The 25,239-nt window shown below is 42.8% G+C and overlaps 1 protein-coding gene across 4 annotated transcripts in view; it reads right to left on the minus strand.

Moving 5' to 3' along the window:
- dclk1a (doublecortin-like kinase 1a) overlaps nt 1-25,239 on the minus strand; it is a 448,638-nt gene that overhangs the window by 74,033 nt on the left and 349,366 nt on the right. For 3 of the 4 annotated variants that reach the window (XM_070891561.1, XM_070891563.1, XM_070891562.1), the window contains 5 exons: nt 17,155-17,242; nt 8,132-8,240; nt 4,260-4,317; nt 2,576-2,695; nt 2,041-2,187 (listed from right to left, as the gene is read on the minus strand). In XM_070891561.1, coding sequence (XP_070747662.1) covers nt 2,041-2,187; nt 2,576-2,695; nt 4,260-4,317; nt 8,132-8,240; nt 17,155-17,242 — 522 coding nt within the window. Of the gene's footprint in view, nt 1-2,040; nt 2,188-2,575; nt 2,696-4,259; nt 4,318-8,131; nt 8,241-17,154; nt 17,243-25,239 lie in introns of those variants that run through there. The other variant, XM_070891565.1, reaches the window with a different exon arrangement.

A 25,239-nucleotide genomic window follows, 5' to 3' on the forward strand; every position in this document is an offset into this window, starting at 1 on the left:
AACCGGCGGTGGAAAATTCCACAAAAAGGGGCAAGTTCCCGTGGGGCAATTTCAGAAAGGGGGTCTCTGCCGGTCGGTTATGGGTCGGCGCGTGCACGACGTGGCGGCAAAACAAGTGGGCCGGTCCCTTTCATCGCTCCAAAACTAAAGGAGGGCAATATCCAAAATGGCGGCCCCTCCGCGACTTGGAGGCCAGTCACACCGACCCGTGGCCGCCGGACCCTTGGAAGTATCGTGAACAAAGAGGAGGATAGGATAGGGATAGACTTCAAGAGGACATAAACAGGATGGTGGAATGGGCGGACATGTGGCAGATGAAGTTTAACGTAGAAAAGTGCGAAGTGATACATTTTGGTAGGAAGAACAAGGAGAGACAATATAAACTTAAACTAAAGGGTACAATTTTAAAGGGGGTACATGAACAGAGAGATCTGGGGGTATATATGCACAAATCGTTGAAGGTAGCAGGGCAGGTTGAGATAGAGGTTACAAAAGCATACGGGACCCTGGGCTTTATAAATAAAGCATAGAGTACAAAAGCAAGGAAATTATGATGAACCTTTATAAAACACTGGTTCAGTCACAACTGGAGTATTGTCCAATTTTGGGTACCACATTTTAGGAAGGATGTGAAAGCTTTAGAGAGGGTGCAGAAAAGATCTACAAGAATGGTTCCAGGGATGAGGGACTTCAGTTACATGGAATGACTAGAGAAACTGGGATTGTTCTCCTTGGAGCAGAACAGTGGATTTTGCTGCCTCAGAGAGCTATGGAAGCTGGGACATTGAAGAAATTTAAGACAGAAATAGACAGTTTCTTAAACGATAAAGGGATAAGGGGTTATGGGGAGCAGGCAGGGAAGTGGAGTTGAGTCCATGATCAGATTAGCTATGATCATATTGATGGCGGAGCAGGCTTGAGGGGCTATAGGGCCTACTCCTGTTCCTATTTCTTATGTTCTTATGTAAGATTGAGTGGAGATTTGATAGAGGTGTTCAAAATCATGAGGGCTCTAGACAGAGTAGAGAGAGAGAAACTGTTCCCATTGGCGGAAAGGTAGAGAACCAGAGGACACAGATTTAAGGTAATTGGCAGAAGGTCCAAAGGCGACATGAGGAAAAACTTTTTTACGCAGCGTGTGATTATGATCTGGAATGCAGTGCCTGAAAGGTTGGTGGAGGCAGACTCAATCATGGATTTCAAAAGGGAATTGGATAATTCCCCGAGAGAAAAAAATTGTAGGCCTACGGGGAAAGGGCGGGATGTGGGGACTAGCTGAAGTGCTCTTGCAGAAAGCTGGCATGGGCTCCATGGGCCAAATGGCCTCCTCCTGTGCTGTAACCATTCCATGATTCGACTGACCCTTCTTGCAATAGAAAGAGTTTCTCTTTGTTTACTGTATCAAAACTCTTCATGATGCCAAGAGAACCCCCCTACACTTCTTTAATAATAATAAATAATAACTTTTATTTATATAGCACCTTTAACGTAGTAAAACATCCTAAGGCGCTTCACTGCGGTATTATAAGACAAATGTGAATAATGCATGGAATCTGTTACATCCACAGAAGAGGGCTGACAAAGTCTTGGTTTTCTTTAATACAATTCTGGAATGTGGGCGGCGGCGCCGGCAAGGCCTGCATTTATTCCCCGTCCCTATTTGCCCTGAGAAGGTGGTGGTGGGCCTTCGTCTTGAATAACTTGAGTAGCAGTTATGTTGGTGTGGCACTGGAGTCACATATAAGCCAGACCAGCTAAGGACGACAGCAGTCTAACATATCTCACAAAGGGGAATTTTCTATTTCTATTGGTAACAGAATTTTAAATACAATTACCGATTTATGATTTGCTACAAAGAGAATATTCTCAAAATTTGTTACAAAAAAGCTAGTCATTTTCTTCCTTGACTGTATGTTCTATTGTGGAAAGAATGTTCTATATTACATTGTTTCAAGGTATTGATCGGTATGTTAATATTTTTTTGTGTTAGCATCATCATAAGTATCAATATATGGATATTTACTTTACTTTAAAACTTACCAATAGATTCTCTGGTTTGATGTCCCTATGTACGATGTTAAGGCTATGCAGGTATTTGATAGCACTGGCCAGATTGTACAGCATTCCACTGGCATCACGCTCTGTGTACTTGTTGGTGGAAGTAATTGCATCAAAAAGATCTCCACCCTGAAGAACAGATACCACTGCATAACTAACATGTGTGACGTACATTTGCTAGCAAATATTCCAACAGAAACCATTTATGCTACTTTCAAATCATTGGAATTCAAAAATATATTTAAGATGCTTTGTTAATTTATGAGATCCTTTTGATAAATTAAAATTAAATACAACTAAATCAGAATGCTTTCCCAATCAATTAACAAGCCAATGGATCTCACAGCTTTTCTTTGCAGTAAAGAGTTAACTAAGGTTTCTTATTTAAATATAAATATGCTTACTCACCTGAGAATATGATTCCATGAAATACAATTGGAATACAAATCCAGCCATCATTTTTTCTTAAAGACTTATTTCATTCTATGATTCACATTTCTCAACAAAGTGGTCTTACCTTGACAAGTTCCATGACTAAATAAAGTTCACTTGGTGTATCCATCTCTTCAATTAAAAGAACAATGTTTGGATGTTTAACTCTTCGTAAGATGGACACTTCATTTTGGATCATGTGCTCCTGTCGGAGGCACAAGTGGCATTTTTTTAATCCAACATTATAAGACTTACATACTTCTCCTGGCAAAATCAAAGCAACCGAAAATGTTATTTGGATGCTGGGGTTAGTCTTCATCACAAGCAGTAATATAAAGGCAAGGATGTATTTTCCACAGTTGTAGGGCTGGATTTTTGGCTTTGCCGTTTTTGGGACAAAAACGGAGGCGGAGCGGGAAATTTACTGCTGATTAACGTTTGCGCTGTGTGGAGCAACTTTTGTCATTTGGCCCTTGCGCCAGGCACAAAGGGAAGCGTTGTACAACTTTCACGGCGCAAAATCGGGAACCTCACCAACTAAAATGCGGGGCCGGGAGTGCACCGAGAGAGGCCTTGGGAGCGGTTAAAAAAAAATTCACAAAAATATTCAAAAAATATTGCCAACACCCTTACAACACAAATTGCTACAAAAATATAAAAGAATAAAAACTGGAACTGACGTTTTTTGCAGTTTATCCAACTCACCACCGCTGGCTGGGAAGGACCGCTGTGTTTTCCCTGGCGATCATCGAGGGGCGCATTTCGGGGTGTATGGGTCTGGCGATTGACAAAACTTCTGCTGGAGTCGCAAGGAGAGCCGTTGCACACCCGGCGCCGTCGCTAAACCCGACCAGAGGATCGCGCCCAAACGCAAAAGAGCTCACCACCCCATTTTTCACCGCAGAGGGTCAAAACCCAGCAAAAAACGGTTCACAAACGACCCGAAAATCCAGCCCATAGAGTGCGCTGGTTAGACCTTAATTAATATTTTGTTTAGTTCTGAAAGCTCCACCTTAGGAAGAATTTACCGGCCTAGGCAGAAGTCCAGGGACAATTCACCGGAATGATAATTGGGTTGCAGAGACAATTAAGTAAATTTGGGTTAATTCCTTATATATGAGGAGTCATGGGCTGATCAGTTTGAGGTGTTTAAAATAGAGAGAATATGAAGAAAGGATAGCGAATTGGGATTAAAATGATAGTTGTCCAAACAGCAGAGTAGATTCAATGGGCTGAATGGCATACCCTTGTCCTACATTTTGAGAATCTAATATTTCTCTCCTGTTCAGATTGCTAATTTGTTCTTTAGCTGTATTGGATACATGCTAGTTTCTAGTTTTACTTCTTGACAGAAAAACAATTCTGCACATTACTGAAAGGCATTATTTTACTTTGTTCACCGTATTTATTTATTTCAGGTTTTGGGCCCCTCAGTGTTTCTTTCCTATCCTTTTCAGCAGGGAGCGTGCCGTCGGTATCAACATTTTCCCAAATGTAGACAGCAGAAGCTATATTATCTGTGCAATGCCAGTGATCCTGACATCTGTATTTTCATCCTGACATGGAAAACTCCACTGCCTCATCCATCCAAGAAACACCATCATTTATCCAATAAGGGCAAGCATTAATATAGGTTCATCAATGCTGGGATTCAAATCACAAGTCTACGAACGGAGCTATCCCAATATATTCCCTGATTAAATATTCCAGGGATTTAATATTTCTAAACATTAACAGAATTTGAGTAAAATAATTCTTTCAGTACTCACTTTGCCTCTACACTTGCTTTTATTAATAATTTTCAAAGCATATTCTCTACTAGTTGACCTAATGGAAAGAAAAAAGCCATTAAAATGATAAAGCACAAGTATTCATTTGAAAAGTTATTTTGATTTGCTGCACACAAAAAACAGAAAGGAGATGTGAAAAAGTGGAGGGCAGAGAAACGCAAGACAAAGAACAAAAAGAGCCACTGTACAACAAAATTCTAAAAGGACAAAGGGTGTTAAAAAAACAAGCCTGAAGGCTTTGTGTCTTAATGCAAGGAGTATCCGTAATAAGGTGGATGAATTAACTGTGCAAATAGATGTTAACAAATATGGTGTGATTGGGATTACGGAGACGTGGCTCCAGGATGATCAGGGCTGGGAACTCAACATCCAGGGGTATTCAACATTCAGGAAGGATAGAATAAAAAGAAAAGGAGGTGGGGTAGCATTGCTGGTTAAAGAGGAGATTAATACAATAGTTAGGAATGACATTAGCTTGAATGATGTGGAATCTATATGGGTAGAGCTGCAGAACACCAAAGGGCAAAAAACGTTAGTGGGAGTTGTGTACAGACCTCCAAACAGTAGTAGTGATGTTGGGGAGGGCATCAAACAAGAAATTATGGGTGCATGCAATAAGGGTGCAGCAGTTATAATGGGTGACTTTAATATGCACATAGATTGGGCTAGCCAAACTGGAAGCAATACGGTGGAGGAGGATTTCCTGGAGTGCATAAGGGATGGTTTTCTAGACCAATATGTCGAGGAACCAACTAGGGGAGAGGCCATCTTAGACTGGGTGTTGTGTAATGAGAGAGGATTAATTAGCAATCTCGTTGTGCGAGGCCCCTTGGGGAAGTGACCATAATGTGGTGGAATTCTGCATTAGGATGGAGAATGAAACAGTTAATTCAGAGACCATGGTCCAGAACTTAAGGAAGGGTAACTTTGAAGGTATGAGGCGTGAATTGGCTAGGATTGATTGGCGAATGATACTTGAGGGGTTGACTGTGGATGGGCAATGGCAGACATTTAGAGACCACATGGATGAACTACAACAATTGTACATTCCTGTCTGGCATAAAAATAAAAAAGCGAAGGTGGGTCAACCGTGGCTATCAAGGGAAATCAGGGATAGTATTAAAGCCAAGGAAGTGGCATACAAATTGGCCAGAAATAGCAGTGAACCCGGAGACTGGGAGAAATTTAGAACTCAGCAGAGGAGGACAAAGGGTTTGATTAGGGCAGGGAAAATGGAGTACGAGAAGAAGCTTGCAGGGAACATTAAGACGGATTGCAAAAGTTTCTATAGATATGTAAAGAGAAAAAGGTTAGTAAAGACAAACGTAGGTCCCCTGCAGTCAGAATCAGGGGAAGTCATAACGGGGAACAAAGAAATGGCAGACCAATTGAACAAGTACTTTGGTTCGTTATTCACTAAGGAGGACACTAACAACATTCCGGATATAAGAAGGGTCAGAGGGTCTAGTAAGGAGGAGGAACTGAGGGAAATCTTTATTAGTCGGGAAATTGTGTTGGGGAAATTGATGGGATTGAAGGCCGATAAATCTCCAGGGCCTGATGGACTGCATCCCAGAGTACTTAAGGAGGTGGCCTTGGAAATAGCGGATGCATTGACAGTCATTTTCCAACATTCCATTGACTCTGGATCAGTTCCTATGGAGTGGAGGGTAGCCAATGTAACCCCACTTTTTAAAAAAGGAGGGAGAGAGAAAACAGGGAATTATAGACCGGTCAGTCTGACATCGGTAGTGGGTAAAATGATGGAATCAATTATTAAGGATGTCATAGCAGCGCATTTGGAAAGAGGTGACATGATAGGTCCAAGTCAGCATGGATTTGTGAAAGGGAAATCATGCTTGACAAATCTTCTGGAATTTATTGAGGATGTTTCCAGTAGAGTGGACAAGGGAGAACTAGTTGATGTGATATATTTGGACTTTCAGAAGGCTTTCGACAAGGTTCCACACAAGAGATTAATGTGCAAAGTTAAAGCACATGGGATTGGGAGTAGTGTGCTGACATGGATTGAGAAATGGTTGTCAGACAGGAAGCAAAGAGTAGGAGTAAATGGGTACTTTTCAGAATGGCAGGCGGTGAGTAGTGGGGTACCGCAAGGTTCTGTGCTGGGGCCCCAGCTGTTTACACTGTATAATAATGATTTAGACGAGGGGATTAAATGTAGTATCTCCAAATTTGCGGATGACACTAAGTTAGGTGGCAGTATGAACTGCGAGGAGGATGCTATGAGGCTGCAGAGCGACTTGGATAGGTTAGGTGAGTGGGCAAATGCATGGCAGGTGAAGTATAATGTGGATAAATGTGAGGTTGTCCACTTTGGTGGTAAAAACAGAGAGACAGACTATTATCTGAATGGTGACAGATGAGGAAAGGGGGAGGTGCAAAGAGACCTGGGTGTCATGATACATCAGTCATTGAAGGTTGGCATGCAGGTACAGCAGGCGGTTAAGAAAGCAAATGGCATGTTGGCCTTCATAGCGAGGGGATTTGAGTACAGGGGCAGGGAGGTGTTGCTACAGTTGTACAGGGCCTTGGTGAGGCCACACTTGGAGTATTGTGTACAGTTTTGGTCTCCTAACCTGAGGAAGGACATTCTTGTTATTGAGGGAGTGCAGCGAAGGTTCACCAGACTAATTCCCGGGACTGACCTATCAAGAAAGATTAAATCAACTGGGCTTGTATTCACTGGAATTCAGAAGAATGAGAGGGGACCTCATAGAAACGTTTAACATTCTGATGGGTTTAGACAGGTTAGATGCAGGAAGAATGTTCACAATGTTGGGGAAGTCCAGAACCAGGGGTCACAGTCTAAGGATAAGGGGTAAGCCATTTAGGACCGAGATGAGGAGAAACTTCTTCACCCAGAGAGTGGTGAACCTGTGGAATTCTCTACCGCAGAAAGTTGTTGAGGCCAATTCACTAAATATATTCAAAAAGGAGTTAGATGTAGTCCTTACTACTCGGGGGATCAAGGGGTATGGCAAGAAAGCAGGAATGGGGTACTGAAGTTGCATGTTCAGCCATGAACTCATTGAATGGCGGTGCAGGCTAGAAGGGCCGAATGGCCTATTCCTGCACCTATTTTCTATGTTTCTATGTTTCTACACTCAGAATCTCATAAAATTAATAAAAATTATAATCTTATATAAAAATTATTCAAAAAATGATAGACATCATACAATAACTTTGGGCTAAAAATGAATAGGTTAGATTTTACTCAGTGGGTGCACTGTGCCTGTGAGGAAGTAGCTACCTGTATTTTTCCTGGCCTGGGCTATTTGCATGGCACAGGTGCACACCAGTCACCTGCCCATTGCCAGAGTGTGCCTTGTGCGTCAGAGAGGAAGTCAGTGAGCAGCTGCTGATGACTCAAGTCTGCACCTGCACTCCTAGCATCAACATCACGGCTTCTGGTTGTTGCCAGAAGGCTGCAAGTGCTTCAAATCATCCATGAAGGAAGGGAAAGACATTACAAAATGTTTATACTAACTTGATGTTTTCGGCCTAGATCCGCGACGCATGCAGACCCCTCCAGTTCATAAGGCCAAAGGGGCGTCAGCTAGCTTCAGGAGCCCTACAATGGGTTGACCATTTGTTGCACGAAGCAGGAATGCATGCAGGAGGCCAGAAATGTCACACCTCATTAAAATAAGTACACTTGGCCTGTGCGTACAAAGAGCGGAGACCAGATGTAACTGGTCTTCTGCTCCTTCTTCCACTGCATTGTGCCTTGTGATCACCAATTACCCAAGCACAGTATTCAGGAAAATCTATCCTAATATTTCAGTTCAAAGAGCTGATGTCTGCTTCAACATATTTTACATACAGACCTTTCTATACATTCTTTCACAATTGCAAAATTTCCATCCCCGATAGTCCTTCCAACTTTGTAACGTTCAGCTATGGATGCTGGCACTTGGAACACTTCCTCCACAGCATCTGCAAGAATGAATACTAGTTAAACTCATGACAGTGTCACAAAAACTAGGCTTTTATGTCAAGATAAAGGGCTGGATTTTCGGCTTTCCCGATTTTGGGGCGGTAATCGGGGTGGGACGGTCCCGATACCGCCTGAAAAAAGTTTGCGCCTTCGTCTGGAAATTTCAGCAAAAAAATGAGGATCATGATCGTGGGCGTTAAATCAGATATTACACAAGAGATTTTGTGTGCCGAGCCGAAAATCTCGGTGGTAAAAAAGGCGGCCATTTTGCACATGCGCAGTCATGTTTTTTTTCCTGGGTGCAGACGCTATTTCAGGGCACGGCAGATTCCTGCGCGTATGCGGATATGATCCGCCCGACTTACATAGAAACATAGAAACATGGAAAATAGGTGCAGGTGTAGGCCATTCGGCCCTTCGAGCCTGCACCGCCATTGAATGAGTTCATGGCTGAACATTCAACTTCAGTACCCCATTCCTGCTTTCTCGCCATACCCCTTGATCCCCCTAGTAGTAAGGACCTCATCTAACTCCTTTTTGAATATATTTAGTGAATTGGCCTCAACAACTTTCTGTGGTAGAGAATTCCACAGGTTCACCACTCTCTGGGTGAAGAAGTTCCTCCGCATCTCGGTCCTAAATGGCTTACCCCTTATCCTTAGACTGTGACCTCTGGTTCTGGACTTCCCCAACATTGGGAACATTCTTCCTGCATCTAACCTGTCTAACCCCGTCAGAATTTTTAATGTTTCTATGAGGTCCCCTCTCATTCTTCTGAACTCCAGTGAATACAAGCCCAGTTGATCCAGTCTTTCTTGATAGGTCAGTCCCGCCATCCCGGGAATCAGTCTGGTGAACCTTCGCTGCACTCCCTCAATAGCAAGAATGTCCTTCCTCAGGTTAGGAGACCAAAACTGTACACAATACTCCAGGTGTGGCCTCACCAATGCCCTGTACAACTAGCAACACCTCCCTGCCCCTGTACTCAAATCCCCTTGCTATGAAGGCCAACATGCCATTTGCTTTCTTAACCGCCTGCTGCACCTGCTCTGGCACTTCTGCAGAGATGGAGCAGCATGAAGGCAGGCAGCGTGCCAACCGTTTCTCCAATGAGGCTCTGAGGCATTAATCCACACCGTGGAGAGGAGGTGGTCATCACTCCATCTGGCTGGGGGAGCAAGACCGCTGCCGGCTATATTTAAAAGAATTTGGCATGAAATTGCCCAGGAGGTGCCTGCAGCAGACACGGTTGCCAGAACTGGCACACAATGCCGCAAAAAGTTCAACGACTTTACCAGAGTCATCAGGGTGAGTACCATTCACATTTATTTAAGCCTGCTATCCTTCAAACATGAATGTCAGATAGTAAGTGAAGTCTCTCATGTATATGCCCATTCTCAAAGTCTTGCACCCAGAAAGGGAATGGGTGACCAACAGAAAGAGCAGTGGAAGGAAGGTAGTGCAGCGATCCCCTGCGGTCATCCCCCTCCAAAACAAATACACCATTGTGGGTGCACTGGGGGGATGACTCATCAGAGGAGGGCAAAGGCAGCCAAGTCCATGGCACCGTGGGTGGCTCTGCTGCACAGGAGGGCAGGAAAAAGAGTGGGAGAGCTATAGTGGTAGGGGATTCTATTGTAAGGGAAATAGCTCGACATTTCTGCAGCCGCAATCGAGACCCCAGGATGGTATGTTACCTCCCTGGTGCAAAGGTCAAGGATGTCTCGGAGCGGTTGCAGGACATTTTGGAGGTTGTGGTGCATATAGGTACCAATTATATAGGTAAAAAACGGGATGAGGTCCTACAAGGTGAATTTAGGGAGCTAGGAGTTAAATTGAAAAGTGGGACCTCAAAAGGTAGTAATCTCAGGATTGCTACCAGTGCCACTTTTGCTAGTCAGAGTACGAATCGCAGGATAGCTCAAAGGAATATGTGGCTTGAGGAGTGGTGCAGAAGGGAGGGATTCAAATTCCTGGGATATTGGAACCGTTTCTGGAGGAGGTGCGACCAGTACAAACCAGATGGTTTACAACTGGGCAGGACCGGAACCATTGTCCTAGGGGGAGTGTTTGCTAGTGCTGTTGGGGAGGGGTTAAACTAATATGACAGGGAGATGGGAACCTATGCAGGGAGACAGAGGGAAGTAGAATTGGGACAGAAGCAAAAGATAGAAAGAAGAAAAGTAAAAGCGGAGGGCAGAGAAACCCAAGGCAAAAATCAAAAAGGGCCACATTACAGCAAAATTCTAAAGGAGCAAAGTGTGTTAAAAAGACAAGCCTGAAGGCTCTGTGCCTCAATGCAAGGAGTATTCATAATAAGGTGGACGAATTAACTGCACAGGCAGCAATTAATGAATATGATATAATTGGCATCACAGAGACATGTCTCCAGGGTGACCAAGGCTGGGAACTCAACATCCAGGGATATTCAACATTCAGGAAGGATAGACAGAAAGGAAAAGGAGGTGGGGTAGCATTGCAGGTTAAAGAGGAAATTAACGCAATAGTAAGGAAGGACATTAGCTTGGATGATGTGGAATCTGTATGGGTGGAGCTGCAGAATACCAAAGGGCAGAAAACGCTAGTGGGAGTTGTGTACAGACCACCAAACAGTAGTAGTGAGGTTGGGGACAGCATCAAACAAGAAATTAGGGATGCGTGCAATAAAGGTACAGCAGTTATCATGGGCGACTTTAATCTACATATAGATTGGGCTAACCAAACTGGTAGCAATATGGTGGTGGAGGATTTCCTGGAGTGTATTAGGGATGGTTTCTTGACCAATATGTCGAGGAACCAACTAGAGGGCTGGCCATCCTAGATTGGGTGATGTGTAATGAGAAACGACTAATTAGCAATCTTGTTGTGCGAGGCCCCTTGGGGAAGAGTGACCATAATATGGTAGAATTCTTTATTAAGGTGGAGAGTGACACAGTTAATTCAGAGACTTGGGTCCTGAACTTAAGGAAAGGTAACTTCGATGGTATGAGACGTGAATTGGCTAGAATAGACTGGCAAATGATACTTAAAAGGTTGACGGTGGATAAGCAATGGCAAACATTTAAAGATCACATGGATGAACTTCAACATTTGTACATCCCTGTCTGAAGCAAAAATAAAATGGGGAACGTGGCTAGCTGCAGCTAACAAGGGAAATTAAGGATAGTGTTAAATCCATGGAAGGGGCATATAAATTGGCCAGAAAAAGCAGCAAACCTGAGGACTGGGAGAAAATAAAAATTCAGCAGAGGAGGACAAAGGGTTTAATTAGGAGAGGGAAAATAGAGTATGAGAGTAAGCTTGCCGGGAACATAAAAACTGACTGCAAAAGCTTCTTTAGATATGTGAAGAGAAAAAGATTAGTGAAGACAAACGTAGGTCCCTTGCAGTCAGATTCAGGTGAATTTATAATGGGGAACAAAGAAATGGCAGACCAGTTGATCAAATACTTTGGTTCTGTCTTCATGAAGGAAGACACAAATAACCTTCCGGAAATACTAGGGGACCGAGGGTCTAGTGAGAAGGAGAAACAGAAGAAAATCCTTATTAGGCGGGAAATTATGTTAGGGAAATTGATGGGATTAAAGGCCAATAAATCCCTGGGGCTTGATGGTCTGCATCCCAGAGTACTTAAGGAAGTGGCCCTAGAAATAGTGGATGCATCGATGATCATTTTCCAACAGTCTATCGACTCTGGATCAGTTCCTATGGACTGGAGGTAGCTAATGTAACACCACTTTTTTAAAAAGGAGGGAGAGAAAACGGGTAATTATAGACCGGTTAGCCTGACATCAGTAGTGGGGAAAATGTTGGAATCAATTATTAAAGATGAAATAGCAGCGCATTTGGAAAGCAGTGACAGGATCGGTCCAAGTCAGCATGGATTTATGAAAGGGAAATCATGCTTGACATATCTTCTGGAATTTTTTGAGGATGCAACTAGTAGAGTGGACAAGGGAGAACCAGTGGATGTGGTGTATTTGGACTTTCAAAAGGCTTTTGACAAGGTTCCACACAAGAGATTGGTGTGCAAAATTAAAGCACATGGTATTGGGGGTAATGTACTGACGTGGATAAAGAACTGGTTGGCAGACAGGAAACAGAGAGTCGGGATAAGCGGGTCCTTTTCAGAATGGCAGGCAGTAACTAGTGGGGTGCTGCAGGGCTCAGTGCTGGGACCCCAGCTATTTACAATAAACATTAATGATTTAGATAAAGGAATTGAGGGTAATATTGCCAAGTTTGCAGATGACACTAAGCTGGGTGGTGGTGTGAGCTGTGAGGAGAACGCTAAGAGGCTGCAGGGTGACTTGGACACGCTAGGTGAGTGTGCAAAAGCATGGCAGATGCTATAATGTGGATAAATGTGAGGTTATCCCCTTTGGGGGCAAAAACACAAAGGCAGAATATTATCTGAATGGCGGGAGATTAGGAAAAGGGGAGGTGCAATGAGACCTGGGTGTCATGGTACATCAGTCATTGAAAGTTGGCATGAAGGTACAGCAGGCGGTGAAGGCGGCAAATGGTATGTTGGCCTTCATAGCTAGCGGATTTGAATATAGGAGCAGGGAGGTCTTACTGCAGTTGTACAGGGCCTTGGTGAGGCCTCACCTGGAATATTGTGTTCAGTTTTGGTCTCCTAATCTGAGGAAGGATGTTCTTGCTATTGAGGGAGTGCAGTGAAGGTTCACCAGATTGATTCCCAGGATCACTGGACTGACATATGAGGAGCGACTGGATCGACTGGGCCTGTACTCACTGGAGTTTAGAAGGATGAGAGGGGATCTCATAGAAACATATAAAATTCTCACGGGACTGGACAGGTTAGATGCAGGAAGAATGTTCCCGATATTGGGGAAGTCCAGAAACAGGGGACACAGTCTAAGGATAACGGGTAAGCCATTTAGGACTGAGATGAGGAGAAACTTCTTCACTCAGAGAGTTGTTAACCTGTGGAATTCCCTACCGCAGAGAGTTGATGATGCCAGTTCACTGGATATAGAGTTAGATATGGCCCTTACGGCTAAAGGGATCAAGGGGTATGGAGAGAAAGCAGGAAACGGGTACTGAGGTGAATGATCATCCATGATCTTATTGAATGGTGGTGCAAGCTCGAAGGGCCGAATGGCTTACTCCTGCACCCATTTTCTATGTTTCTATGGGGTAGGTTTCACAATGCCTCACAAAACTCAAGGATGACTTCTTCAGCCATTTCCTCTTAATTAAGAATGCACTAATCATTGTTCCCTAATCATTGAGAACCTTCCTCACAATACACTCCAACTCCTGATATGGATTGTAAACAGATCACCTACCTCCCTCTCACCTCCTAACAGTCGCTCACAAATCTCATGCAACATCACACAGATGAAAGTGAAGACATTAGAACATCCACACATTCTCACTTATTGAAGTATGGTAGGCATATGTAGCACAAGAGGAAGTGTACCCTTTCTGAACCCTTCCTATTTTTCTCTTTGCAGTCAAAGCACTCATACAACAGGCGTGAGCAGCTGCGCACAGGCAGGGGTTCGCCTCCAATCCTAGAATTGACCGATGTCGAGGAACGGGTGTCTGCGCTAATTGGAGCACCAGCTCAGGCAGTTGCCGGGGGCGATGCTGAGCCCCCTTCGGGTAGTGAGGGTGTGTAAATGGATTGCGCAACTGATGTCAGTTCCGTGAGACGTATTATGAAGTGGTGGGTGGCCTTCAAATGTACATGTACAATGCCACCTTCCTGCTATCACCCTACCCCCTCCCCTTCTGCTAACCACACATTTTATTTTGTGCTTGCAGAATAGCCACAATCGCACCAGGCGCCTTTGGGAGCCATCAACATCTGGCCATGCAGGAGATGATGAGGCTTGCGACGAGACTGCAATGCCTGAGCCGCAGAGCCCACGAAGAGCTGGTCTAGGGCATTGTCATACGCTGCCTGCATTGTCTGCCCCCCTAACACAGCAGCCCTCAAGCAGTAGGTACTGACGCCTCATTGAGGAGGAGCAGCATGCATGGGAGGGGGATGAAGGGAATGGGGGAAATGTGAGGGCAACTTCCATAAAGGGGTGGGACAACATTGTGTAGATGGCCAGATGTATTATGAGTATGCATGTAAATAGTATATTGTCATGAATTCACTTCATTGTTGTTGAGTTACTTGCAGTAGAACGCTGTTTATTGAATGTTTTTTTTTTGTTGGGGGGTGGGGTCGGGGAGACTGTTTCTTACTTTGTTAGATAAAAATGTAACTTTGACCCTTTGCCATTGGTGTCGTGTGTATCATTCCAAAATTCACTGTAGAAGAGCCTTCATGGTGGCACATAACGTCGCGAGTCATAGCTGCATCCCTCAGCTTCCCCATTCAAGCAAACCGGTCCATTACGAGCCGGCGACGTGCAGCTCTTGCTCCGGCTGCCTCCCCCGTGGATGGGGTGGCTCTGCAATCGGTGCCTCGCCAGAATCCTCCTTGTCGTTCTCCTACGAAGGTGGGCCTGCAATCCCTACTGGCAATGCCTGGCCCCTCATGATGGCCAAGTTGTGTAGCATGCAGCACATCACAATGAATTCGGAGACCTGTAGAGGGGAGTATTGAAGGCTGCCTCCAGAGTGGTCCAGGCATCAGAAACGCTGCTCGTGCACCCGAATTGTCTGTTCAATGACGTTGCGGGTAGCTGCATCACCGTTACTGTAGCACTGCTCAGCTTCTGTGGTGGGATTGCGGAGGGGGGTTGTCATGAGCCAAGTGACTAGGCCGTAACCTTTGCCCTCGATCAGCCAGTGCTGCCCTTGCTTTTGTCGCTCAAACATTCGTGAGACACTGTTCTCACGCATGATGAAATCATCATGTGAACTCCCTGGAAAGCAGGCATTCACTGCGAGGATGTGCTGCGTGTGGTCGCATATCAAGCTGCACATTTCGAGAGTGGTATCCCTTTCAGTTTAGAAATACCTCTGCGTTTTATACTGGTGCTCGCAAAGCGACGTGTGTGCAGTCAATGGCTCCTTGAAACCTCGTGACCCCGCAATTCTACCAAACCATAAAGCCCTCTCATTCTAGCTGTCCCTGCTCATAGGAAACTTTGGGAACTTTATGAAGTCCATTCTGCGGGCGTACAGAGCCTTTGTAACGTGCCGAATGCAGCGATGTGCAGCGTATTGGGAGGTGCTGCATATGTCTCCTCTGCTGCCTGGAACGAGCCGGAGGCATAGAAGGCCATCGCCACAGTCACCTTCACTGCGTCAGGCAGCGCCGTCCTGTAGGCACTGGTAAGTTGTACGTCTGTCTGTAGTAGCTGGCATATCTTTGTCAGCACTTCCTTTCAGAAGTGCAGCCTTCTCAAGCACTACACCTCAGAGAACTGGAGGCATGAGCGATGGTCCCTGTAAACCCGTGGGGAGAATGGCCTCCTCCCCAGACGTCTTTGACCTCTCCTCATCCGTGGGCCGACATGTCCAAGAGCCCTTCTTCTAGCCTGAAGCCGATTGCCAATAGCAACCAGTATGATACGCTGGCGAGCTAGTAATGACCCCATTCAAATCTCTCACTGACCTTGCAAGGAAAATGTAATGGTACATAAAATTGCCGTTTACAAGTCAGAGCTTCATGCAGCAGCTGTGCACAGCCATTGCAGTCAATGTCAACTGCGATGTCTATTCCTCTACCCTCTATTTAAATGCACCACCCATACCGCCTATTGCATCCTGGGAACGCTGATTTTTTTTCAGATGTTTCCTGGGGTGGACGTTAAATGAGGTGTAAGGGCCGAATTTCCCAACTGGGGCGCTAGCGCGGCGTTGCACAACGACTGACTTCATGATCTCAGTCAAAATGGAGGGCGGGGTGGTAAGTTTTTGCGCCGCTGCATATCAGAAGCCGAATTTACCGGCCGGGCACCAAAACCTGGATGCCCAGTGTAACGCGCAAAAATAGCATTTACCGCCCCTTTGGGGCGTAAACAGAGGCACAAAAGAGCCGAAAATCCAGTCATTGGCTTGTAAATTACTGTTGGTTATATTAAAAATGTTTAACATCTTCTTTAATGCAGGTGGTAACCGGTTCATGTTATATGGGTTAATGCATTTGATGGAATAATGGCCAGAGCAATATCATATGTTGTGTTAAGTATTGATCCACTAATACTTCCAACAATAATTTCCAGGCTAAAATGTCTTAAAATGTAAAATGCTCAGTTTTGTATGAGTAACAAGCATTTACTTTATCAAAAAGTGGTACTGTATCTCTGCTAAAGTGATACATATAAATCATTCTTCCTAAAAATGATTGTGCTAATGTAGCACTAATATACCATTTATTGAACTGCGACTTTATTATTTTATCACAGAGTTTTAAACTAAGGCTCTTTATAAATCAGGGTACAAATCTACAAGATATAAATGGAGAAACGCTATGAGCAGAGACAATTATATAAAGGAATCATCACAAAAGAGGTTAATAAAAGGACCAAAATAAGAGCAATAATGTAAACCATACCCTACTTGGGAACCCTCCTGTTTTAGCTAGGAGACCCTATTTCTTTAACACACAGGAGAAAATACCTCTCAATTCAAGATGATAAAATAAACAGTTTACTATAAATTGTCCAGATTTAATTTGGCGTGATGTGTCTCTGGAACTGGATCATTAGAAATAAACATAGATTGCTGAACATGTTAAATCTGTGCATTTTATTGTATCATGAGCATTCTTTTGTAAAGAGCACCATGAAGGTATATATACAAACTCCTTATAAAAATCATCTTCTGCCTGTCTCATGCCAAATCTCCTCTCTAACTGAATTGGAAGGTTTACAGGTGATAACACAATAGATATCCATAAAAAGTTATGAAATAAGAAGTCCTGTAGTGGTATGAATGTCATAATAATACATGTTAATTCACAGGTTTGGTTTTTACCTTCACAACCAGGCCCATCATTGTCATCCATGGAGCTGCAAACTTTGGTTGATGCCAGAGATGTTGAGGATCCACCATGATGAGAGCTCTAGCAGCAAAAGAAATGCGATTACAGTGGGCGAATGCAATGCATTCATCTTAAAGCTCATGTCATTATTTTATTATGGAGTGCATTAATCTGAGGACATGCATCAATCAGCTTATGCATGAAGCTTTACTTTTGTCCGAAAGAAAAGATCAACTTCAATAATATTGAATAGTGTACATATAGTTTGCTGAAATTAGCTGTGGGAAATTATTCTCTACTTCGAAAGGAAAATATGCTTCATTTATTACTATGAACATTTGCAAATAAAAGAAAAAAGACCCGCATTTATATAGTGCCTTTCATGACCACCGGACATCCCAAAGCGCTTTACAGCCAATGAAGTACTTTTTGGAAGTGTTGTCACTGTTGTAATGCAGGAAACGTGGCAGCTAGTTTACGCTCAGCAAGCTCCCACAAACAGCAATGTGATAATGACCAGATAATCTGTTTTTGTTATGTTGATTGAGGGATATTGGCCAGGACACTAGGGATATCTCCCTTGCCTCTTGCTCAAGTCTCTGCATTGGAATTTGAACCCACGACCTTCTGACTCAGAGGCAAGGGTGCTACCAACGGAACCATTGGCTGACACAAATACAGCCGAAAGCCAGAGTCTGATATTTTGAATTAGATTTTAACATAAATTAGATCACTTCTATTTAATGTTATAAGCAAATAGTCAAACAACAGAATTTTAGTACATTCTCTTCAATTGCGTTGGAAGTGTGAAACTTTTACCATCTCAATGTACCCAGCAGTCAAATTCTCACTGAAAATTATATTGCAGCTCTTTAGGAGGTTCAGCATAATACATCTCCCTGATGCCTTCTCTTATATGTAACAAAAATTTTATCTTTATGTAACAGAAATCAGTTGTGAAAAATGTACCTTATTTATCCAGAGTAACAAAAAAATGCAAAAGGTGAATAATGTAGCTCGAAGATATATAAATATTGTCAGTTAATGTACAACCACAGTTACAAATAATTGTGTAATATATTAAATTGTTTCTTCTTAAAAAAAACAAGGCAGTTACCTAACCAAGTGAACTGTAAATAGTAAACATATTTATTATACAACTGAAATAATAAAAATGCATTTATTATTAGCCATAAAAATACATAAATGAACAAAATATTGCAGCCTAATATTTATCAAGTTAGCCCATTGTTGCTTTTGCAAACTAATTCTATTTACTGAGGATGTTTTAAATATAATAGAGGTGAAATTGGTCTGTGCTGTGTCAGTGGCTCGAATAGGCTCATAACAAATCAGCAGCCCGTATTACATTGTGCCCAATTTTCTTTTCCATTGAAGTCATTGGGCGAGGTGTAAAAGTCTGCCGATTTGCTATGAACCTATTTCGAGTTACTGATTTCACCTCCAATATATTTTGACTCAGGTGTACAAGAAACCTGCATTTGGCATTATTAATCATGTTTTATGTAAGTTTGTTTCTTGGTACAAATAAAAATATTTAACTTGTGGAATCTATAATTGAGCGTTTATGATTAAAATATGCAAGCATAGTTGGCTGACAGAGAACCAAAATTTAAAAATGAACTGAGGGCACCCTCACAGGTCCATCACAGTGACCAATGTCACTCCAACCTGCTTCAATCTGAAACTAAAATAAAACATCAATATATCTCACTAAAACAAATTCACACTGCCACTTCTTATGGAACTTTTATGCTTAAAGGAAAAAAATGCTAAACTAATGGTGCTTTTGCGCACATCACTAAATCAAGATCCAGATGTTTGATTGAAAGACTTAACCGAATGCTCTCATCCTCCAATCAAGTAGCCTGCCCTTAGACCCATATATTACAGGATACAATTAGGATATAAAAGTGAATTTAAAATATTGGCTGGTAATTTGTGGCCCCTATGGGTGTGTATGTGCCCGTAAGCACCATGCAAGTTCCGGGTTTTTGCATGAGTTAACTATATTTAACTCAAAATATTTATTTAAGACTCTTGTCTTTTGAGTTGGTTATTTAGTAAAATAAGTGCTTTGACACTTTCCCGGTTGATCAACATTTATTGAGCTTGTGCGCTAAGCATGGTTTGCAACTGGTAATGAAACATGGCTAGTGATTGCACACAGTTCAGGAGCCATCCCTATGCATACGGGTCCTGATATATAAAGTTATATAAGAAAGCTCTATGTTTGTTTTTAGGATTACTTTCAGGTCGAGACAACATTAAGCTTTAAGTTTATTATAAAATGAAGCTATTCCTCTCAGTAAGTAGTGATACAACTGATGTGCATTTATGCTTGCATAAATTTATGATCAATTTTTGTTAAATAGTTATCTTTGAAATAGGCAACTTGTTGAGCGATTGAATATTTTACTGCTTCTGATCGCTCCGGCACTATTCTATAATCCATTAGTGCCCTGCTGCAATGTCTAGTGATCAAAGTAGAGCTAATTCAGCAAATTTGCAATAGTTTTGGATAGCGACTGACTGAGTAGACAACTTTAGCATGGGCCCCTGTACTAGGGAGGATGAAGAGAGAGGAAATGAGGAATTCAGATGGATGGGCCTTCAGAATGTATAAATACTAAAGACATGTGAGGAAAAGCATGAGACCCCTTAGGGGATGGTTTTCATCTATATGTTAAGGCAAAGAACTCGACATACCATTGGACACCTTGTTTTAAGAGGAACCTTTACAGGTTAAATGGTCTTGTCAATAATCTATCCCAGGTCCACCCCGAAAAAAAGTGTATAAAAGAAGGACCAGAAAAACCCTCAGTACAGACAGTGGAGTGAGGACTCCTGAGAGTGGATCTAATGCTGACTCCGGTCTAACACTCTTGGGTAGTTCAGGAAGAGAGAGGAAGAAGAGCTGTTCGTGCACACCAGCTGTCTGTCTGATCGGGGCTGGTACCAGCTACTTGTCACTGTTGTCTGGTTTTGCTGTATAACTAGCATGTTATATTCCGGCTTAAATGCAATATATCCACCATATTGGTTTGCACTCGATCCTGATTATTTGAAAGACCATATATAAGTTAATCTCAACACTACCACCATTGTAGAAGCACCATCATTACAAGGACCTCAGCAGTTTAAAGACAAGGTCTACCACAATTTTTTCAGGGCAACAAGGAATGGGCAATAAATGAGAGGAATAAAAAAATGCCTGAAATTCATCACACAGCAATTTCATGCATGCAGAGGCAATGGACAAGGCACAAAGAGTACAAGGTGTGTCCACATTTAGGGAAAGAAAAACTGGACTGCTGCCTGTCTTCACAATGAGAACACCTGCACAATTTTTCACTTTATCAGTTCGATACTAGTGTTGTAGCTGTACTGGAACAGCTTGACAAGTCTTCAGCACTGTAGCCGGAATGTTGTATCCAGTGCACTTAGCCATTTCTTGGACTGAATTGGCTGAAGACTGGCTTCTGTGATGGTGGGACCTCAGGAGGAGTCTGAGGTGGATCATCTGCTCGGCACTTCTGCTGAAGATGGTTGCAAATGTTTCAGCCTTGTCTTTGCCACTCACGTACTGCGCTCCGCCATCATTGAGGATATCATATTGTGTGGCACTACCACTGTGCTAAATGGGATAGGTTCAGAACAAATGGGATAGATTGAGAACAGATCCAGCAGCTCAAAACTGGGCATCCATGAGGTTCTGTGGGTCAACAGCAGCAGCAGAATTATATTCTATCAAAATCTGCAACCTCATGGCCTGGCATATCCCTCACTCTACCAGTACCATCAAGCCAGGGGACCAAGCCTGGTTCAATGAGGAGTAAAGAAGAGCATGCCAAGTGCCAAACCAGGTCTACCTAAAATGAGGTGGCAATCTGGTGAAGCTACAACACAGGACTACATACATGTTAAACAGATGAACAGCATGCTATAAACAGAACTAAGCGATTGCCCAACCAAATGTTAGAAATCAGGGATGCCTAAAAATGATTAAACACAATATATTCACCAGATTGATTTACAGTCGATCCTGATTATTAAAGTGACCAGAGATAGCTTTAAACTTGGCTATTTCTAACACAACGGATCAGATCAAAACTCTGTAGTCCTGCCATATCCAGTTTTGAATGATGGAGGACAATTAAATGGGAGGAGGATGCTCCATGAACAACTCCATCCTCAATGATGGCGGAGCGCAGTACGTGAGTGGCAAAGACAAGGCTGAAACATTTGCAACCATCTTCAGCAGAAGCGCCGAGCAGATGATCCACCTCAGACTCCTCCTGAGGTCCCACCATCACAGAAGCCAGTCTTCAGCCAATTCAGTCCAAGAAATGGCTAAGTGCACTGGATACAACATTCCGGCTACAGTGCTGAAGACTTGTGTTCCAGAACTAGCCGTGCCTCTAGTCAAGCTGTTCCAGTACAGCTACAACACTAGTATCGAACTGATAAAGTGAAAAATTGTGCAGGTATGTCCTGTCCACAAAAAGCAGGATAGATCAAATCCAGCTAATTATCACCCCATCAGCCTACTCTCAATCATCAGCAAAGTGATGGAAGGTTGTCAACAGTGCTATCAAGTGACACTTATGGCTCCAGATCTCATTACAGTCTTGGTGCAAACATGGACAAAATAGCTGAATTCCAGAGGTGAGGTGAGAGTGACTGCCTTTGACATCAAGGCAGCATTTGACCAAGTGTAGCGTCAAGGAGCCCTAGTAAAATTGAAGTCAATGGGAATCGGGGGAAAACTCTTCACTGGCTGGAGTCATACCTAGTGCAAAGGAAGATGAGTGTGATTATTGGCGGCCAATCATCTCAGCCCAGGACATTGCTGCAGGAGTTCCTCAGGGCAGTGTCCTAGGCCCAACCATCTCCAGCTGCTTCATTAATGACCTTCCCTCCATCAAAAGGTCAGAAGTGGGGATGTTCGCTGATGATTGCACAGTGTTCAGTTCCATTTGCAACTCCTCAGGTAATGAAGCAGTCCATGCCTGCATGCAGCAAGACCAGGATGACATTCAGGCTTGGGCTGATAAGTGGCTAGTAACATTCATGCCACACAAGTGTCAGGCAATGATTATCTCCAACAAGGGAGAGTCTAACCATCTCCCTTTGATATTCAATGGCATTACCATCGTCAAATCCCCCACCATCAACCACCTGGGGGTGTCACTATTGACCAGAAATTTAACTTGACCAGCCACATAAATACTGTGGCTACAGGAGCAGGTCAGAGGCTGACTATTCTACGGCAAATGTCTCAACTCCTGACTCCCCAAAGCCTATCCAACATCTAAAAGCCACAAGTCAGAGAATGTGATGGAATAGTCTCCACTTTCCTGGATGAGTTCAGCTCTAACAACATTCAAGAAGCTCGACACCATCTAGGACAAAGCAGCCAGCTTGATTGGCACCTTATCCACCACCTTAAACATTCACTCCTCGCATCACTGGCGCACCATGGCTGTACCATCTACAAGATGCACTGCAGTAGCTCACCAAAACTTCTTCAACACCACCTCCCAAACCCGCAACCTCTACCACCTAGAAGGACAAGGGCAGCAGGCACATGGGAACACCACAACCTCTACGTTCCCCTCCAAGTTACATACCACCCTGATATGGAAATATTTCACCATTCCTTCATCGTCGCTGAGTCAAAATCCTGGAACTTCCTCCCTAACAGCACTGTGGGAGTACCTTCACCACACGATTGCAGCGGCTCAAGGCGGCGGCTCACCACCACCTTCTTAAGGGTAATTACAGATGGGTAATAAAGACTGGCCTTGAAAGCGATGCCCATATCCCGTAAATTAATTTTTAAAATCCAGTTTACTGTCATACGTAGGAAAGCTATGTAGCACAAAGAAGCATTAAGAGGATGAACAAAATTACCTAAATAGGTCAAATGTATAAAGATAACATACAAAACTCTAATTTTGTTTGTATTTTTGTCCATCTGTTTATTGTATTAGTAATGTAGGCCTAGAGATAAATGTTATGTTGTCAGAATATTGCATAATGTGGTTAAAATGGAGTCCACAGCAGATTCTTTGCCTGAATAGGGAATATAGAAATGATCAAATGCAATTGCTTTAATCAAATTGTATTCCTTATTCCATAATTGGACCAGAAGGAGACTGTGCCAGTTATCATCTTTGCAGTATTGTTTTCAAATCAAATTTTGTGTGGAGAATTTACGTGCCTACCAGGGATCACCAGCCAGTTAGCAGCCAATTACAACTCAAACAATGCATAATCTATCTACTAATGGTTATTAATTGAAAAACATACTATTGCGTTTATGGACTTTTTTATTATTTCAAATTTGAGTGGGTAATTTGTAACCAGGAGATCTCTATACACAAAAAGCTTCATCCCTCTCACCATCAGAAACATACGAGAAATTGAATCAAAACTACTGAAGATTTTCACTGCAGTATGAATATGCAAACAATAAAATTCAACGTAGTTGTTTAGAATTACGTTAGGCCAGATTTTGTTCTCAAAATAACAGTGAGGCTAATGGCGCTCTCCATTATTTATGCATAAATGGTACAGCAACTTCAGGCAAGGTGGTGTGCTTTTAAAAGCCAATATCCAAATGTTGCTGTCGAGTTGTGGCGCTCCGCTGCTCGCTTCATGAAAATGGCATTTTGCTGTTGGCCTCACCATTGAAATTAATTGAATGGCGTGAAGTTGCTGTATTTGCGCAATAGGTACGGACTCATCACAGTAAGTCTTGTCATTTCAAATGCAAGTAACCTTCTAACAATGTGATAAGTGTTAATTACTCCCAATCAACCTCTCTGGCACTGAAAATTAACTATTATAAGCGTGGCATCTCATTCCTTCAGGTATTAATTGTTGCAGTTTTTAAAAATGTCAAACTTAAAATTAAACATTTTCTTTACTTTTCCTTTGATCTCTTTCTTCTCTCTCTTAATCCATTCTTTGTATCCCTCCCTTTATTTCTGTTTCTGTACCTGCTTTGACATTGAATTCACCAACTCTAATTTACAATCCTTCTCAGTTCTTACGCTGTTTATTTCTCAATCCATCAAATCTGACTGGTTAAGGAGATACACAGTTGCTTTCCCTGTTCACTCAGGTCCCAGATGCCTGGTTTACCACACTGTGTCATTATCAGCTCACACTTTTAGCAACTTGCCACACAAAAAAATGTAAAATCCTAAACATGCAAGGGCAAGTCTAATGAATGGCAGACACCATTAGATACCCTGCTGCTGCAAAATCTGAGCTATAGAATTTGCATCCAAAATCTGGATATTGGAATGAGCTAGCTGTCCTTCATTTTTGGAAATCTGGAGTATTTGCGAAAATACTTAGAAAAGGGCAAAGTGTGGGAGCTTAGAGATGATGCTAATCTTTGCTTTGCCTAGCCGAGAAACTTTCATTTACCAATATGGGTGTAATGTGATTAACACTTCAGCACAATTGCCTATTAAAATTAATCCACATTTAGAGAAAGGCTATTGAAATGCTCATCACTGAACACAGTTTTAATACATCTTTCATATGCATATTGTCTTCAATAAAACCTGCCTGTTTCCCACCTGGTAGGTTAAAATGACCGCCAAGAGTCACACATTAGGGACCAACCATTTGCATGATATTTTTCTATTAAAAATGAAACCAAGGAGTATATTTTAGTCTTCTTCACCTAGCCAGGTTGGATTGCCCAGCCATTGTAGAACTCGCCCAATTTTCATTCCATTGAAATCATTGTTATAAATGTCAATGTAACAGCTACATGGCATGGTGGAATGGAATGGTATCATGGTGCATCCCTTTGGTCAGATATTCATTTGAGAACTAGGTTCAGTTTTGGTTACTAAGTTATAAGTGAAAGATTCCAACCATGGAGGTTGCAAAGAGAAGCACCACAAGGCTGACTGATAGCATGAAGTTATTGAGTTATGAGGGAAGAAGAGAGTGACCAGCGGGGCAAAGTCCTGCGCTCCAGTTCCTCTGGGGGGCAGGACAGGGGCGCTTGCCAACGCAAATTTTTCAGT

This window comes from Pristiophorus japonicus, chromosome 10 (assembly GCF_044704955.1).
Source record: "Pristiophorus japonicus isolate sPriJap1 chromosome 10, sPriJap1.hap1, whole genome shotgun sequence".
Lineage (NCBI taxonomy): Eukaryota > Metazoa > Chordata > Chondrichthyes > Pristiophoridae > Pristiophorus > Pristiophorus japonicus.